The sequence below is a fragment of the Salvelinus namaycush genome, chromosome 2 (genome assembly GCF_016432855.1).
Source record: "Salvelinus namaycush isolate Seneca chromosome 2, SaNama_1.0, whole genome shotgun sequence".
In the NCBI taxonomy this organism is placed as follows: domain Eukaryota; kingdom Metazoa; phylum Chordata; class Actinopteri; order Salmoniformes; family Salmonidae; genus Salvelinus; species Salvelinus namaycush.
This window is the reverse complement of record NC_052308.1, coordinates 33,529,424-33,546,804: the sequence shown is the minus strand read 5'-3', so window position 1 is coordinate 33,546,804 and position 17,381 is coordinate 33,529,424. Positions and strand designations below refer to the sequence as shown.

Here is a 17,381-nt window from a genome sequence, read left to right as displayed (position 1 = left end):
GACTAGGCCAGGGCTGTGTTCTAGAATCTAGCCAGTGCCGTTAGCAGAACCAAAATACGCCCAGCCCATAAAATGAAAAGGATTACTGCTATCTGGCATTCTTTGGACGTCCCTTCCCTTAACCATGAAACCATTACCAGTTAAAATGTATATTTCAATGTGGTGACGTCAGAGTTCGACGTCTTAAGGATCCCAGATAGCAAGGACCGAAGAGAAAAGCAGCAGTCGAATTATTTGACTCATTCCTGACTTCGCATGCTTGACTTGTCATGGGTCGATAGTTGGCAACTAAAGGTTAGGGTTGCGGAAAAACTGAAGCGAACTGTCACTGCGTGCTGAAGTGCCGCGAAAGCAGTATTACATTGATCGAATCTGTAAAAATGTCTATGAAAAATCCTCCCACCCCGGGCATCTATTTCGGTTTGAGAGACAGAAAGGCACAGCTGCGGGGGAAATTTACACATTGGACCCCCCCAAAAAAACATACAGTAGGCCTAGGCCTATTCATTATGTTTTTCAGAGTTGTACCCAAAATTACCCATAATCAATACAGAAAAGCAATTCAGAGACTATAACCCATGCACTTCTGTTTATTTTACACTTGCAGAGCTCCTATTCTTTCCCAATCCCCCAGTGGCGATTTTAGTACATCTTGGTGGGGCAAACATCTGCATTTTGGAGCTGCCTTTGTCAAGAAAGCAAAAAAGAGATCATGTTTGTATGCAGCTTTATTTTTTCATATATATTTTTTACATTGTTTGCAAACTGCTCCACCTGCCCTGAATGACAGGTCGCCAATGCAATCCCCCCTAAAGCCTGTACCAGGGTCATGGCTAGATGGTACAGCTTTTGTCAAATTGATGTCAAACTATTTATTTATTGCATTTTTAGCTAACCATAACCCTTTTCCTAACTTTTACAGGCTTTTGTTTTTCCGTTTATATTTCGAGGTTGGACGTTAGCACACTGGGCGCACCGATGGCTGTCACCTCTAGTCAGTGCCCCAGTTGGCTTGAGAGATGTGGAGGGTTAACACCTTTGGTTGGCTTTCCCTATTTGATTTCTAAAAAACAATCATTTATCTGATTTCCCTCATTTTTATGTTTTGCTTCCTGTCTTTAAGTTTGGTGTGGGTTTTTATTTTGTTTGGCTCTTCTTGGGCAAATTTAGTGGGTGCTCACGGTGGGTGTCTTAGGTCCCAGTTGTTGTTGCCAGTCAACTTTCAGAACCCCTCCTAAAATCCCACCTGTTAGTTCCCCCCTCTGTTTGAGCAACAGTTTTGGTTTGCTTGCTGAGGTACGTAACACCTAACCGTAACCTAATTATCCTAACCTACTACGTTAATTATCATAACCTGCTAGTGCTACGAAAAGTAAATTTTGCAGTTATTATAGTATGAGATCCCCACATTGTAGCCTGTACATTTAATATATTCACTGATCATGTACTCTACCTTGGCAAATAAAGGTGCAGTTCAGGTATGAATGTCTTTGAGATTATTTTTCAGTCATATCCAATACCAGGAGTATCACATTCCAGTCTTTGTATGATGCTGTGTCTGCATGTATGTATTACAACTATACACTTCAAAAGTCTTTACAAATCTTGGTCCTGGGACATCAATGGTTACACATTGTAACTAAGACTAGAAATAGGATTTAACTAGTTAAAGGCTGATTTGTAATTCATATATACAGAAATATAATTTTTTTAAACAGTACACTACACTTCCTATGCCTCATGTAAATACTCTAAAACTGGTTCATCTCAATATCTAATGCCCTTCATCTGCATTGATCTGATAAACAGGATAGGTGTAGTATTCATCAAATGGGAGTTAATTTCAAACAGCAGAGAATGTGAAACGCTTTATTGAAAGAAGTTCATTATCCAAGTGTTATAAATACAAGCATTATAAATATTATAATTTTAATATTATAAATAAAAGTTCAATCTGTACTTCAATGCATATCTGTTGTGCATTATAAAAACAGAGGTTAGAAAGGAGGTGGCGAGAGAGGTGTAAAAGACAGAAAGGGAAAGAGGTAAGAACTTAGGAGCAGCGAAGGCAGCATATGATTAATGAATCACAGTGGAACCCAAATATTCTCCCAGTTCATCACAATTACATAGTGTCTCTAGTCGGCCCGAAGGTTATCTTAAAAGCGGGTGAGGTGGTGATGATGGGACTGGGGGTTGGCATCCTCTCTCACATCAAAACATATCTGCAGACGAGAGACAGATGGAGAGAGCGATAGCATGTTTAAGACTTGTTTACTTTTTTATTCTAACATTGTTTGTCATCATAATAATCAGGAGGTGAAATGCAAAACTGACCTTGGATCATTAACTCTGGGACTACTGCATCTCTATCTGTATTTCAATGTAAAGCATCTTTAATAATACTTCCTGTTGACCTGACCAATTGACCTCTCACCTCTGATCATGCTGTACCCTCTATGTAGCCAGTTAAGATGCGGGAGGGGTTCACCGACACAGCTGATATAACCTAAAGGATTTAGGGAAAAGAGGAGAGAGGGATGAAGTGAAGGAGAGAGACTGTCATTGAGAAAATAAGGTAGTTAAAGAGACAGTGTTCAACAGGAATCTGTGTAACCGGTGTGAAAGTGGAGCGATAGGTAACGATGCTTCGAGGGTGACTGTTGTCGATGTGTGCAGAGGGTCCCTGGTTCGAGCCCAGGTAGGGGCGAGGAGAGGGACGGAAGCTATACTGTTACATGTGGCCTCACCTGGTGTCCACACCACACTAAGTGGCTGCAGAGTACTTTATGCTGAAAAACATGAGCGGACACACAAGGACAAACAATATAGCAATAATGAAGTGTCTTACTATTCTCCATGGTTGGCCCTCTTGCCTATTCTTTGAAGGTGGAAGGAGCCACAGTTGTACACCTGAGCCTGCTTACCGCAGAACACAATCCATCAATCAGATTGATACATGAGTGTGTAGGTTATAGGGTGTCTAATTGTGTGAATTAAAATAGCCTGTTTTGTTTTTGTACAGACATCCCACCCTTACCTAAACATCACCCTCACCTGAGAAGTAGAAATCAAAGGGAGAGAAACTGGGAATTGAATACCTGCAGTTGACATAGCTAAGTAAATGGAAGAATACTCTTACTGCAATGTGAATGGCTCTTAAAAGAGCCTTTGGTTGTGCATCAACCTTTGGTTGTGCATCAGCACCCTCTTCCAAGAAATAGGAGGTGAGGATCTCCCGCACACGGATTGCCTCTCTTGCTGCGTTGTTGGACCCCATCCTTGAAACATCCTGCAGAGCAGCAGACTTCTCCTCTGGCACAAGGCGGCGATCTGCAGATCCCTTCCTGGTCCTCGTGTCCATCATCAAGAAGTTATGCAGGGCACAGGTAGCCTTCACACACCTGAATTCCTCCAGTAGGCAGTCCCAGATGGCCCTGGTCACCCACCTTGCAGTGCCCTACACGTTAACTCCAGGCAATCGTTTTGAAGGAATCTCCAGTTACAAGGTATCTGTAGGAATATGGAAGACAACGTAATTATTAGACTTTTACATCATCAGGTCATTGTAGATTACTAAAGTATAATATCCCTGATAACAAATCATGATAACATTGGATAGATAGATGCATGGGCACACATATGTGCACATGTAGCATGTGACAATAACAGGATCATAACAAGGATAGCATCACAAATGAATACATAAATACCACTTCAAGCTTGATGATGAGTTGATAATTTGAATCCGCTGTGCAGTGCTAGGGCAAAATGTGCACCCCTTTGAGTCCCCAGGACCAGGACTGAGAACCAATGCTCTTCATTGGAACCTTTTCATATGTAGACAAGCTTTCATAGCTCTCTTTATCTGAGGACAGAAAACGGTGACATTTGCACGATCGGTTTTCTATCGCTCATATCAATGATATCATGTCACCGTGTGGGACTGTGGGTCAATTAACCTTGTCGGAGTGGGCGTCCTGATTCTAGTTTGTGAGCTAGGCTGGCGGGGGTAGGTTGACCTCATGTCTCCCCACTGGAAGCCGGAGGTAGGGGGAGCGGGGGAATCTATCAAATAGCGCACCTCTAACTTTGGACAGTACTAACGCAATTAGTAAAATCAGTCACAATATGAAATGCTACCAAATAAACCTCAATGAATTCATAATACTGTTAATATATAGTTTCAGACTTATTGTTGCATTTTCTTTCTGGTTTGTGCGAAATCGTTAAGAATAATATAAAACCAGTCTGCACACCACCAAGGTGAATTGGTTTAGTCTTGACTCTTGGTTGACAGTGTTGGGGGATGGGTAATACATTGACGCTCGAGGGCCAAATCAACACAAATTTGTTTCTATTTGTCTTTGTTACTTCTTTTGATATTTATGAGTCTTATTTTTGTATATATGTTTATATCGTTTTAAATGTTATGATTGTTTATTTGTGTTGTTCCAAATGTCTGAATAAAAACTACAGTTAGTGCAGAATGGGGATTTTTTGGCAGGGGGGCACTGAGTGTGTAGTGCGGGAATAAGGACTCGCTAACCTGGGGCGCTTTCTGTTCGGGAATAAGTGGAATAGTATCAAATACATCAAACATATGGTTTCCATGAGTTTGATGCTATTCCAATCGCTCCGTTCCAGCCATTATTATGAGCCATCCTCTCCTCAGCAGCCTCCACTGTATATACAGGATGTACCACCGCCACCTACCGTAACCAATTATGTCAATGCGGAGCTATACGGAGCCCTCTGCATTGATACAATTGGGAGGCCCACAGAGATGCGGGGTGGAACTCGATTTGGCCTCCGCAAACCTCCAGAGCCTCCGGATCCCATTGTCGCATCAAGCATAAAAGGATCTGAATGGTTAATCCGAATCTGAAGTGGCCATACGGCATTTACTGTGATGCAGCCTCCAAAGATGTCAGGGCTTTCATACTTCTTGCTCTTAGCGGAGCAGAGCTATTGTGAAGGAAGTTGTCAAGAAAGTAAGTTTGTTTATTCAGAACATACCGCCCCCACCTACCACATTTTTGGATCAAGCATAAATTGGCTTTGTGGAATCATCTCAAATCAGCAGGCACTTTCTTCTTCTTCTTCGATATCATGGCGTTCGTACATTTTGTTTGTGCATGCCGCCACCTACTGTGCGGTAGTGCGTGGTCAATCACATTACACTTATGATACAAAAATAAAAAGGAAAAAATATATAATAATGATAATAATAATAATTGCACCACCTACTAACCCTACACACCACTATTTCATAAAAATAGAAAAATATAATATTACCCACTTACAACAACCCTACACTCATTAAAAACCCACTACCCCATTCTACTACTTTGACCCTATCTGCTCCTGCACCATACCAACGACCTAAGAGGATGGGACACCACCACTCAACTGTTACTCTTCTGAAATCAAATCTCATATACCCAAATACTTCTCTGCAGCTGCCACCACATTTATTTACATTCCATTTCTGCAGTACAGTTGACAACCATTTCTATGAACGCTAAAATCCAACCTTAGTGAAACATATCACTCGTTGGCCTATCGTCCTGTGCTGGCACAGATCTACTACTCATATGGATCCTCTCCGGATCCCTCACCCTTGACCCATCCACTGCCTCAGCATACGACACCTTCTGTAATATTCTGCCTCTGGCCACTTCAACCTGCCTCTCTCGCACCGGACACTTCCGATTCCCAGCAGCATGGGCACACCTACAATTGACACACACAATTTTAGCCAACGAAACTACACAATCCTCTGTCCCATGCCCTCCTGCACGCTTCCCACATCTTGGCATCTCCCACCTACACACCTGAAACAGCACAGTGGATTTGGCACAAAAGCTCTAACAGTATACCTGATATATCCTAACATGACTTTGTCAGGTAAAAACTCAAAAGGACTGACAGTGACTCCTCTTTCACCACCGGGTCTGCATCGCACCAAACAGCGAACGTCAAACACCAGGAATCTTCAACTTCAAATTGCTCCACCTCCACATGTAACGCTACGCCAGAAATCATTTCTTTCAATGGTGCCCTATTCTTAAGCACAAAGCAAGAAACCGACCCAAGTTGCATGACACGCAGCGCCCAGAAGAAACATAAATATCACAAGTCCACTACAGGTTACCTTCACTGATTGAACTGCATCCAACTCCTTTCTCATCCACCCTGAAACCACAAATGTATGCGCTAAAAGGCAAGGATCCACTTTCTCCAAAAATGTCACTCCTGCTGGACCAGATTCTTCTTCATTATGTCCATCAATGCCAGCTCCTCACCACACCTTCCACCCCACCTAATTCACCCTCATTCACTTCCATTTCACCTCCAGAAGTCGGTCTGGCGCACGGCTCACTCTGTTTGCACTTAACACCAATCTTCTTCGTCACCCAATCTCCATTTTTATTGCCATCTTCCTAAAATTCAACTCCACCCTCTTCTTCCCTCTTTTTCCATCTCCATTCCTCCTTAGATATCCACCTTTGTGTCCCCCGTCCCAATATTCCTCTTCTGTCGCCATATTAGCTGGCAGGCACTTTGACTTTGTGGTTGTGCTATCTAGTGCAGGGTGGAAATGGGTGCACTGGTTGCAGGCTTATTATTGACTCGTTATGCAGCCCAATCAGCCACACAAAATTGGCTAGAGTGGCAACAAATCTGCCCAATTAGCTGATTCGCTTTCCATACTCTGCAGATAACCATACTTGAATAAACCTGGGTCAATGGAAACCTGCCGACTGAAGCTGATTAAACAGCATGATATTACACAGGTGCACCTTGTGCTGGGAACAAAAGTCCACTAAAATGTGCAGTTTTGTCACCAACACAATGCCAGATTCATCAAATTTTAAGGGAGTGTGCAATTGGCATGCTGACTGCAGGAATGTCCACCAGAGTTGTTGCCAGAGAATTGAATGTTCATTTCTCTACCATAAGCTGCCTCCAACATCGTTTTATAAAATTTGGCAGTACGTCCAACCGGCCTCAGAACAGCAGACAATGTATAACCATGCCAGCCCAGGACCTCCACATCTGGCTTCTTTACCTGGGGGATCGTCTGAGACCAGCCACCTGGACAGCTGATGAAACTGTCAGTTTGCACAACCGAAGAATTTCTGCACTAACTGTGAGAAACAGTCTCATGGAAGCTCATCTGCATGCTTGTCATCCACACCAGGGTCTTGACCTGACTGCAGTTCAGTGTCGTAACCGAATTCAGTGGACAAATGCTCACCATCGATGGCCACTGGCATGCTGGAGAAGTGTGCTCTTCATAGAAGAATCCCGGTTTCAACTGTACCGGGCCGATTGTGGACAGCGTGTATGGCATCGTGTGGGCGAGCAGTTTGCTGATGTTAACGTTGTGAACAGAGTGCCCCATTGTGGCATTGGAGTTATGGTATGAGCAGGCATAAGCTATGGACAACGAACACAATTGCATTTTATCGATGGCAATTTGAATGCACAGAGATACCGTGACGAGATCCTGAAGCCCATTGTCGGGATGCTCTGGGTCGACGTGTACGACAGAGTGTTCCAGTTTCCACCAATATCTAGCAACTTCGCACAGCCATTGAAGAGGAGTGGTACAACATTCTACAGGCCACAATCAACAGCCTGATCAACTATGCGAAGGAGATGTGTCACGCTGCATGAGGCAAATGCTGGTCACACCGGATACGGACTGGTGTTCTGATCTCCACCCCTACTTTTTTTGTTAAGGTATCTGTGACCAACAGATGCATATCTGTATTCCCAGTCTTTGAAATCCATAGATTAGGGCCTAATTCATTTTTCAATTGACTGATTTCCTTATATAAACTAACTCAGTAAAATCGTTGATATTGTTACATGTTGCGTTTATTTGTGTTCAGTGTACTTAAAGTACTGCCTATCTTCCCAGTAGCCTACTTGGTGTGTGAACTGCTACCTGCTCATAACTTGCATCTGATTGTTGGCACATCAACCAGGATTAAGAGGCAGGGCAATTTGTGATTATTGCCATTTTGTTCATCAGTGGCTGAATTGGAGGGGGAGTGGTTTATCCTCTCAAAGGCAATCAACAATTAGTACCGGGAGGTGAGCTTTTCACCTCTGTTTGGCAATTAGTGTTAGTACTTCCGTCTCCTCAGTGGCCCCAAAACAAAGACAGTTCTGCAGAGTTGAACGAGGAAGGAAAGAGGAATTCTTATCACCACTCTCACTCATTATTTGTTACTTTTATTTCTTACAGGTATTTTATCTTAACTGCATTGTTGATTAAGGGCTTGTAATTAAGCATTTCATTGTAAGGTCTGCACCTGTTGTATTTGGCGCATGTGACAAATAAAATTTGATTTGAATATCTTAGCTAGTTATTTTCAGGTCTCATTTTGCAGCTTTGTCAACTATGTGTGTTTTCTATACCTGTTTGCTCCTTTCCCTGTAGGTTTTATAGACGCTCCCCACCCCTTGGCTGCAACCCTTTTAGTGTACCCTGCGCGCACAACCCATGTGGAATTCCTGGTCTTGGCAGCGTTTGGAACTGCTGATCTGTGGTCAAGAACACCAAGTTCATCTCAGCCTATGCTGCCTTCAGTCCCTAGACATTTTGGCCCTGGTTATCACGGTGGTGGCACAGGCCTACTGATTTGTCCTAAGTGTAGATTCTCTTTTCTCCCTCACCTACCTGTCCATCTCAATTGAATTCCATGCTGTCACTTGTCCGCTCAAACATGGTCATCTATCGCACACCAGGTGCCCTTGTAGAGTTTCTCAATGATCTTGACACCTTGATAAGCTCATTTCCTGACGATGGCTCACCTCTTTGTAATGGGCGACTTCAACCTCCCGACGTCTGCCATCGATTCATTTATTTATTTTCCCTCGTTGCCCTCACCCTTTCCAAGCTCCCTCCCACTCACGAGGCTGGTAATATGCTTGACCTCATTTTTACTAGAGGCTGTTCGCCTACTAATTTCACTGAAACCCCCTTCCAGGTCGCTGATCCCCACTTTGTTTCAGTGTCGGTCTCCTTCTCCTCCAACCCTATCCACTCAACCCCTACCCAGACGGTCATGTGCCGTCGCAATTCTCTCCCTTCTGCTAAATCTTTCTCCCTCTTGATTTTGCCTTTCAACATTACTCTCCTCCTTTTCTGCATCCTATGACTCACACTGTCCCTTTTCCTCCCGTCCGTCCGTCTCGGCCCTCCCCCACTGCTGAGTGACTCATTGTGAACTTCCAGAACAGGGCTGCGGAGTGAAAATGGAGGTAACTAAATCTCCCTTTCACTCCCCCCTCTATCTGCTGTTAAAGCCACTATCGCTCTAAATTTCCAACTTCTGCCTCTAACCCTAGGAAACTATTTTGCTCCTCTATCCTCCACCCCCTCCCTCTCTGTCCCATTCACACAGAACTACTCCTAGACATCTTTCTCCTCTCTCTAGATGAAATCCTGTGACTTGAGGTCCGGCTGCCCGAAAACCTGCCCGCTCGACCCCATTCCCTCCAGACCATCTCTGGAGACTTTCTCCCATTCCTTACCTCCCTCAACTTATCCCTGACCACAGGCTTCGTCCGCTCTGACTTCAAAATGGCCTGAGTCGCTCCCCTCAAGAAACCAACACACGACCCCTCTGACATCACACTACAGACCGGTATCCTTTTATTTCCAAGACACTTGAGCGTGCGGTCTCTGACCAACTCTCTTGCTATCGCTCTCAGAACTATCTTCTTGACCCCAACCAGTCAGGCTTCAAGACGGGTCACTCAACCGAGACTGCTCTCCTGTGACACAGAGGCTGACTATCTCCTTTTATCCTCCTAGATCTATACGCTGCCTTTGACACCGTGAACCATCAGATCCTCATCTCCACACTTGGACTGCATTTTACCTGGCAGGTCTCTCGTACCAGGTGACGTGGAGAGGATCTGTGTCTGCACCACGTACTCACTACTGGTGTCCCCTAGGGTTTGGTTCTAGGTCCCCTAGTCTCTTTATACACCAAGTTATTTGGCTCCGTCATATCCTCACACGGTCTCTCCTATCATTGCTATGCAGATGACATAGCAAAGACACCCAGGTGGCAACAGAGCATGACCCTACCTCACACAGGAAGCGGCACTTGTATTCTCCCATCTGGGCTTCCTGCTTGTTCCATCAAAACCCTGCAATTTACCAGAATGCCGCAGCCCGCATGGTGTTCAACCTTCCCAAGTTCTCCCATGTCACCCCGCTCCTCGTACACTCCACTGGCTTCCAGTCAAAGCTCGTATCCACTACAAGGTACTTGCCTACGGAGCAGCAAGAGGAACTGTCACTCTTTACCTTCAGGCTCAATCAATCATCAATCTAATTTATTATAAAGCCCTTCTTACATCAGCTGATGTCACAAAGTGCTGTACAGAAACCCAGCCTAAAACCCCAAACAGCAAGCAATGCAGGTGTAGAAGTACACCGTGAAGCACACTATTCTGATACCCTACACCCCAACCCAAGTACTCCGTTCTGCCACCTCTGGTCTCTTGGCCCTCCCACCCCTACGGGAGGGCAGCTCCAGCTCAGTCAAAGCTTTTCTCTGTCCTGGCACCCCAAGGTGGAACCACCTGGGCACTGACTTTACAGATAGTAAGTACATTTTACCTCAAAGTAGCTATGACTGAAATGTGGTTGGCCCACCTAGCTATCTTAAGATGAATGCACTAACTAAGTCGCTCTGGATAAGAGCCTCTGCTAAATTACAAATGTATAAAACGATGAGTACATTTGGAATTGATCAAAAACATGTTTACTAAAGGTGTTTCTATTCCAAGCTTACCCATTCCCTTCATGGTAGACTTACCTTTGTTTAGGCTCAACTGAGTTTAGGCTGGAAAGGGCAAAGATACCAATGCTTCAAACACTGAAAAATGTATCTGATGGTGTGTCAATCAGTAACCTTATCGACCCATAACATTACTCTAGATAACTTGATTAATTAGTAATAACAGGACAGATTCATTTTCTTGTGGTTGTTATTCTCATTAAATGTGTGCAAAATAAGTTACACAAGCAAAACCCATAATCATAAATAACGGAAGCTATCTGAAATGTCATAAACCCCTTGCAATGTCATGACAGTCAAATTTGTCAAAGAACTATGAATATCACCCTGACATTTTGTCGTTATTTTTGGTGTCTGTTTGAAGAAGTCCTTTTGGCACACAAACCTTTAACAAGTTCAAAGGTCACCTCAGAGGACTACCTGCAACGCTGCCACAGAGCAGGGTTTGTGTGGTGAAGGCATCCTATCATCATTAACCTTTTCTCTGCCCATGGCATGTGGGCATTAGGGATCACCCACCTCAATGTCTCCCCTCAAGTCATTCAGCAGAGGGATGGTATGTAGAATTCCATCTTTAGTTCCATGGGAGGGTCCTAGAGAGTGTGCTGCATCAGTGAGGTATGGTGGTGATCCTCATACTCTGGCTGGCGATAGGGTATGACACCATGGGGCTGGTGGCATGGCTTATAGTGATGCCAGGCAGAGGCTGTGCCATGGATACAGCCACCGGCGCCACTGAAACAGTGACGGGTGCCATGGAGACGGGAGGCACCATGCCCTGGGCGATGGTCTGAACCAGGGCGGCTGAGAGCGGGGTGATCTCGGGGTTGAGGTGGGGCAGGGGAGCACTGGATGGGGCAGCATTAGATGGGGGCACTGTAGGGGCACCGGTGGGGGCCACTAGGTCCTGCTGTGTGAGGGTGACGGTACGAGGCTGCAGCCCGGCGCTGCTCAGGGTGGTATGGGTCTGGGCGATGCTGTGGTTGTAGGAACTGACTGAGCCCACGGGGGACGCCATGGTCTGCTCAGAGGGGGCTGGGGTGGAGGACAGGGTCATCACCGACACCTTGGTCTGGCTCCGGAACTGGGCATTCTGCTCCAGCAGCACCTCGTTGGTGGCCATGAGGTTTGACACCTGAAGAAAAGATTAACAAGGTATTTGAGGAGTGATCTTAAAAGGTTAATAGATACATTGTATTGTTATGTGTGGTTGTTGATTATGTGTGGAGGGATGTTCATCATCACCCGTCTGCTAGACTGACCTGTTTCTTCAATTCATCCACTCTCCTCCTCAGCAGGGTGTTTTCCTCCTCCAGAAACCTGTACTCCAGGGGCCGGGGTGAGAGGGCCGCCTGCACCCCCAGCTCATAGTGCCCCCCTCCGTTCCCGTCCAGCCGGAGACCCTCCAGCCTGCGTCTCTTCAGCTGCAGCATTGTGTGGTCCACAGGGGCTTCCAGGGGCAATGTCTCATACATACCGCTCTCAAACAGGGGGTCGTACGCCGAGCAGGGGTCCCTGTCAAAACGACGAGGTCCTGAGGCCCCCATGGAGATGCAACCCCCAATCCCACTTACCCCTACTCCTCCCACCCCTAAGATACCCGGGTCTCTGCAACCCCCAAGGCTGGGGCAGCCCATCCCCATCATGTTGCCCCCACCTCCACCCCCAACCAGTCCAGCCATGCCTCCACAGGCACCCACCCCAACCCATCCGACCCCCCCGCCTGTGTTCACCATCCCATTGGCCCCTGGGCCCAACACGCTCCCCACACCCACTCTTGCCGGCTCGTACTCGTTGTCCTTCTTGACGTGGCGGAACTTACACTTGTTGCCCCGCTGGCACTCACCCTTCAGAAAGTCCCTGCAGATGGGGACCTCCCCTCGGCTGTGGGGGAGGTCCATGGGGGACAGGCCCAGTCCTGCAGCTACTTTCCCCCTCAACCTGAGGGGCAGCTCCCCTGACTTCTTATAGTAGTCCTCATCCTCCTTGGAGCCGTGGACGAAGCGGCAGTTGGAGCGGACACACTCCTTGTTCTGGTAGTCGTGGCAGAATACAAACTCGTTCTTCTGCACCCCGAGGTCTGGCACCTCGTTGAAGTCGGGGTGTTTGAAGCGGCAGCGTTTGCCCCTCTTACACACGTTCCTCAAGAAGTCTCTGCAGACCCCGTCCGGGGCCGGTTCTGACCCCGGGCCCCCGGCTCCACCTCCCCCGCAGTTGTTCCCATTCCCCAGGGCCCCTCCTCCACCCATGCCCCCAGAACCAGAGCCACTGTCTTCACCTCCTGCGGATCCCCCCCGGCCTTCTCCCGTGCCCCCTCCTAAACCAGACCCCACTTCCTCGCTCACACTAGTACCCACCCCGCCGCTGCTCCCACCACCACCTGACAGGTAGGTGCTGTCCCGGTCAGGCATGGCGCTTGGCCCAGCGCATGGGGAACACAGCACTCATGTGTATGGGCAAGTGACTTATTCTGAAAGCCTTTTTTGTTCCATGATAATGACTGTAGCTCAGATGCTCTTTGGACCAATGCAATCCTTTACCATGGCATCTGAAAGATACATGTCAAGTTGGTTGTTAACAAGTTGAAATATATTCTGTGTGACCGTTATCTAGCTAGATAGTTAAATAAATCTACACATAGGCAAATGGCGTCTGCGAGAACAAACGCTTGCAATTAAAATCATTGATTGGACAAACACAGAAGTGAGTGGAAAGTATAATTATACAGACCAAATGCCCGGTACAGGGACATTAAACAACAAGGCTCCAGAGTGGGTAAGGCACTAAGTAGGTGTCACTACTGACACAGGTTCGATCCCGTCTGTATCACAACCGGCCGTGATTGTGAGTCGCATAGGCCGGCGCACAATTAGCCCAGCTTCATCCGGGTTAGGGGAGGGTTCGGCCGGGGGGGGGGGCTTTACAAGTAGGCTGTCATTGTAAATAAGAATGTGCTCTTAACTGACTTGCCTAGTTAAACACAGGTTAAATAAGAAAATAAAAAAAGAAAGACAATCTCTGTTGAGACTAACATAACTAGCTAGTCTTGGCTATAGGCAACAGTCTCTTGCTGTTTAAGAGGTAAATAGCAACCTTGGCCCTAACAAGCTGGTTAGCTAAACAACATGTTAACTAGCGACATAACGTTAGCCCCTGGGCTCCCGAGTGGCGCAGCGGTCTAATGCATATCAGTGCTAGAGGCGTCACTACAGACCCTGGTTCGATATTCCAGGCTGTATCACAACCGGTCGTGATTGTGAGTCCCGTAGGGCGGCGCACAATTGGCCCAGCGTCGTCCGCGTTATGGTTTGGGAGTAGGCCGTTATTGTAAATAAGAATGTGTTCTTAACTGACTTGCCTAGGTAAATAAAATGTTAAATCACGGCCTAGCCCAGGTTGCTTAGCCGGGAGGGTAGCTGAAGGAGAGCTATCTAACGTTATAGCTATTAATATAGCTAGCTAACCGGTGCATATTTTTGTGGCTAGCTAGCTAACGCAACCGTACAAGCTGCAAAGTCACATGGTACAATTGTGCAAGCAAACTAGATGCAGGCATTCAGCTGCTACAGTGTGTTGAAGATGTCTGGTTACACAGCTAAGGTTAGCTATATAAATTACCTATGACTAGCCGTCAAAGAACTTACCAAAATGATGACTTCAGGAGCATTTAACGCAGAAGGAACGGTGTACTTTTGATATCAGCTGATGGTATTTCTATTTTACGAATGTGAGACAAATGTTTAACTATCATTCCTATGGCCTTTTAACACATTATTTAAGTCGTGTTGTTTGGTCCTCCAAAGATTCGAAACAAAACCACCAGAGAAGATTTTCTACCTCTACTGTTCCAAAATATTTCCACATCGTCCTGCAGATTTGCTGCCATCTACTGGACGTAGGGGATGAAAACAAACACCAGACTTTCTGCGCTTGCGCTAATTCTAATTATTCTATGATAATATGGCGGCCCGCAAACAATCGTTAAAGTGAATGCCGCCACCTACTGTGCTGGAATGTACGATCAATCATGATCTGCCCAATTCTGTACTACCATGAAAATAAAATTCAAAACCAAATAAATCCCTAACTTCTACCACACCCTCCCCCCAAAACACCTCCCCAACCCCATTAAAGTCGATATATATCATGCTGAAACACTCCACCCTTAGAATTGTTCCGCATGTCAACAACCAACAGTAACATCTGTTAACCCCAATATCTCTTTTGTCATCGCCACATTAACCTTCAACCTGGCATTTCTGCTTTCCACAACCCGGGTCGTATTGATAACCTTACATCATGACTGAGCCTATATCTTTTTAATATAATCTATGAACAAAGATATTGGGACCCCAGTGATGACTGCCCTCAATCTAGGATAAGCACCAGCGACATGGCTTTTAATCTTCTTCCCATTAAGCTTTTCCATTTTCAAAATGTTCTCTTGCTGAGCCTGGCTATCACACAATATTAACAATCTACCATTTCCAATGAACCGGGCTAATTTCACTTCACCTACCTCTTTCTCTACAGCATTAGTTAGTTGGATAGTGTGTAAGTAAGACCTGTGGTTTCATCAAACACTATCACCACTTTCCACTCCAACACATCACTACTCTTGCTTCCTACCCTGGCCCTCTTTATGCTTTCTTTGCTAGACGTTCCACTGCTTTCTGTATCATGATCTCTCTTCTTCCTGTCTTTCCACTACCGACCGCCTGTGCTAATTACGGCATCCGAGCGCCTCTTGTGGGGTGATTACGACACGAGGGAAAAGATGTTTTGAATGGACAACAGTAGTAGTGAAAACTGGAACAAAAATAAAATTGGCTAAAATTGGAGTGGAGGATACGTGTATGAATGATAATGAATCACTTCTTGTTGTAATGCGTTTGTTGAGTAAGGATGCATATGTGGGGAAAACACGTTTGAGGTGTCAAATTGTTAAGTATGCGCTGGGAAAAGTGGAGTGGAGTCTGTCAGAGTGACCAGGAGTGACCTTATTTTGATTAATTGTATTTCTGAAGAACAGAGTAAGATTGCAGTGAGCCTCAAAAGAATCCGAACAACAGAAGTTTTGAACTTTGGAGTAGAGCACCCGTCAAAGGAGTCATCTCAGGGGTGAGAATCCATGTTCAGGTTGAATATCTGAAGACAATTCCCAGTGGGTGAATGGAGAAAAATAAGAAAGTCTGCCGGTCCTGTTGTTTTTTGATAAAGAGCAAATACATACGCATGTGAAGCTTGGTTATGTAAGATACGCTGTAAGATATTTCATTCCCAAACCATTGCAGTGTAAGCTTTGTAAAGGATTTGGCCATGTTTCAAGTATGTGCAGACGGAAAGAGTATATTGAAGAATGGTGTGTTGAAGGAGGACAGCGTTGCAATTGTGGTGGGGATCATGATCCCGCGTTCCTGGAGTGCCCTGTAAGGGTGAAGGAGATTGACGTGGCAAAAGTTAGAGCAGTCTATCGAATCTCCTATGCGGAGGCGATTAAAATACCTGAGAATACAAGTGATGCTAGTGAAGATCTGGTAGTGGATACACCACAGCTTGTAGTAAATGTTTGCTGCCAGTCAAAAGATACCCTGTGTGTTAAAAAGGTGGATTTTGTGGCATTCATTGCCACAGTTATAAACTGTACGGCTCAAGTCTCAAAGAAGTCTAAGAACTGGACATTATTGTGGCTGCGGCAGAAACGTTTTGGGGGCTTAATGGGTACTGGCGTCAGTAGACCCGCTTTCCCAGGTTCCCCTTGAGCCTGTGTAGGGATCAGATCTGTTACATTTTTAACAGAAAACTTGTTTGATTTAGTTTATTTATTTTTTGGTAGTTTTATTTTAGTTCATTTATTTTTATATACATGTATATTTTTTATTATTTATTGTTATTTTGTTCCATTTTTGGGAATCCTGTTTCCATCCCGCACAGTAGGTGGCGATATACCATTGCCAATATACCATAGAAGAAGAAGAAGATTCCGACACGACGCTGCCTGCAGGAGGACAGGTGACCCTGTACCTGCCTGAAGAAAGTGGGGGTAGTGGGTGGGTGCAGCTGGAAAACAAGACCAAGATGCATTGCTGGCGGTGGTGCTTCATGGGACTTTCATAGCAGGTTAGGAGAGACTTTTCGCTAACCTTAACCTCAGTCTCCTAACCTGCTATGTTAATTATCCTAACCTGCTGCATTAATTCGCCTAACCTTCTGCGTTAATTCTCTTAACCTGCTACGAAAAAGTCACTTTGGTATCGAAGTGGCGTGAAAAGAGTCTTTCCCTGTGCTTCATAGCTTAAAAGGCCTAAACTGAAAGCTGAAATAACCTTTTAGGTACCAGCAGAGCTTGGGTAATTATATAACTTGTCACATATAATCTTAAAATTCAAAGGGAAGGCGACTTTGAACATCTTGTGGCTGCTGCTTATTTACTAGACCGGGCATGCTATTAAACATATTATCACCTAATCAGACCATTTTTACTGATCCAGCTGGGTGAGCCTTTCATGAATTAACACTCGGCACTTTACTTTTTCCCCCATTTCT

The 17,381-nt window shown here is 45.4% G+C and overlaps 1 protein-coding gene across 4 annotated transcripts; it reads right to left on the bottom strand.

Moving 5' to 3' along the window:
* Window positions 1-3,463: 3,463 nt before the first annotated feature.
* On the bottom strand, window positions 3,464-15,470 carry LOC120061634 (zinc finger CCCH domain-containing protein 10-like). 4 transcript variants are annotated; one of them, XR_005478353.1, is made up of 6 exons: window positions 14,480-14,690; window positions 12,098-13,383; window positions 11,355-11,970; window positions 10,854-10,880; window positions 10,191-10,305; window positions 3,464-3,513 (listed from the first exon to the last, which is right to left on the bottom strand). XR_005478353.1 is itself a non-coding variant. In XM_039011550.1 (3 exons), exons 2-3 carry the CDS (start codon window positions 13,244-13,246, stop codon window positions 11,446-11,448), a joined length of 1,674 nt encoding a protein of 557 aa, XP_038867478.1. In that variant the 5' UTR covers window positions 13,247-13,383; window positions 15,355-15,470; the 3' UTR covers window positions 11,166-11,445. The 4 variants fall into 4 exon arrangements, 2 of the variants coding, with proteins under 2 accessions (XP_038867478.1, XP_038867467.1); XR_005478352.1 differs by having other exon boundaries at window positions 10,191-10,880; window positions 11,221-11,970; XM_039011550.1 differs by lacking the exons at window positions 3,464-3,513; window positions 10,191-10,305; window positions 10,854-10,880; window positions 14,480-14,690 and adding an exon at window positions 15,355-15,470 and having other exon boundaries at window positions 11,166-11,970.
* Window positions 15,471-17,381: the final 1,911 nt, after the last annotated feature.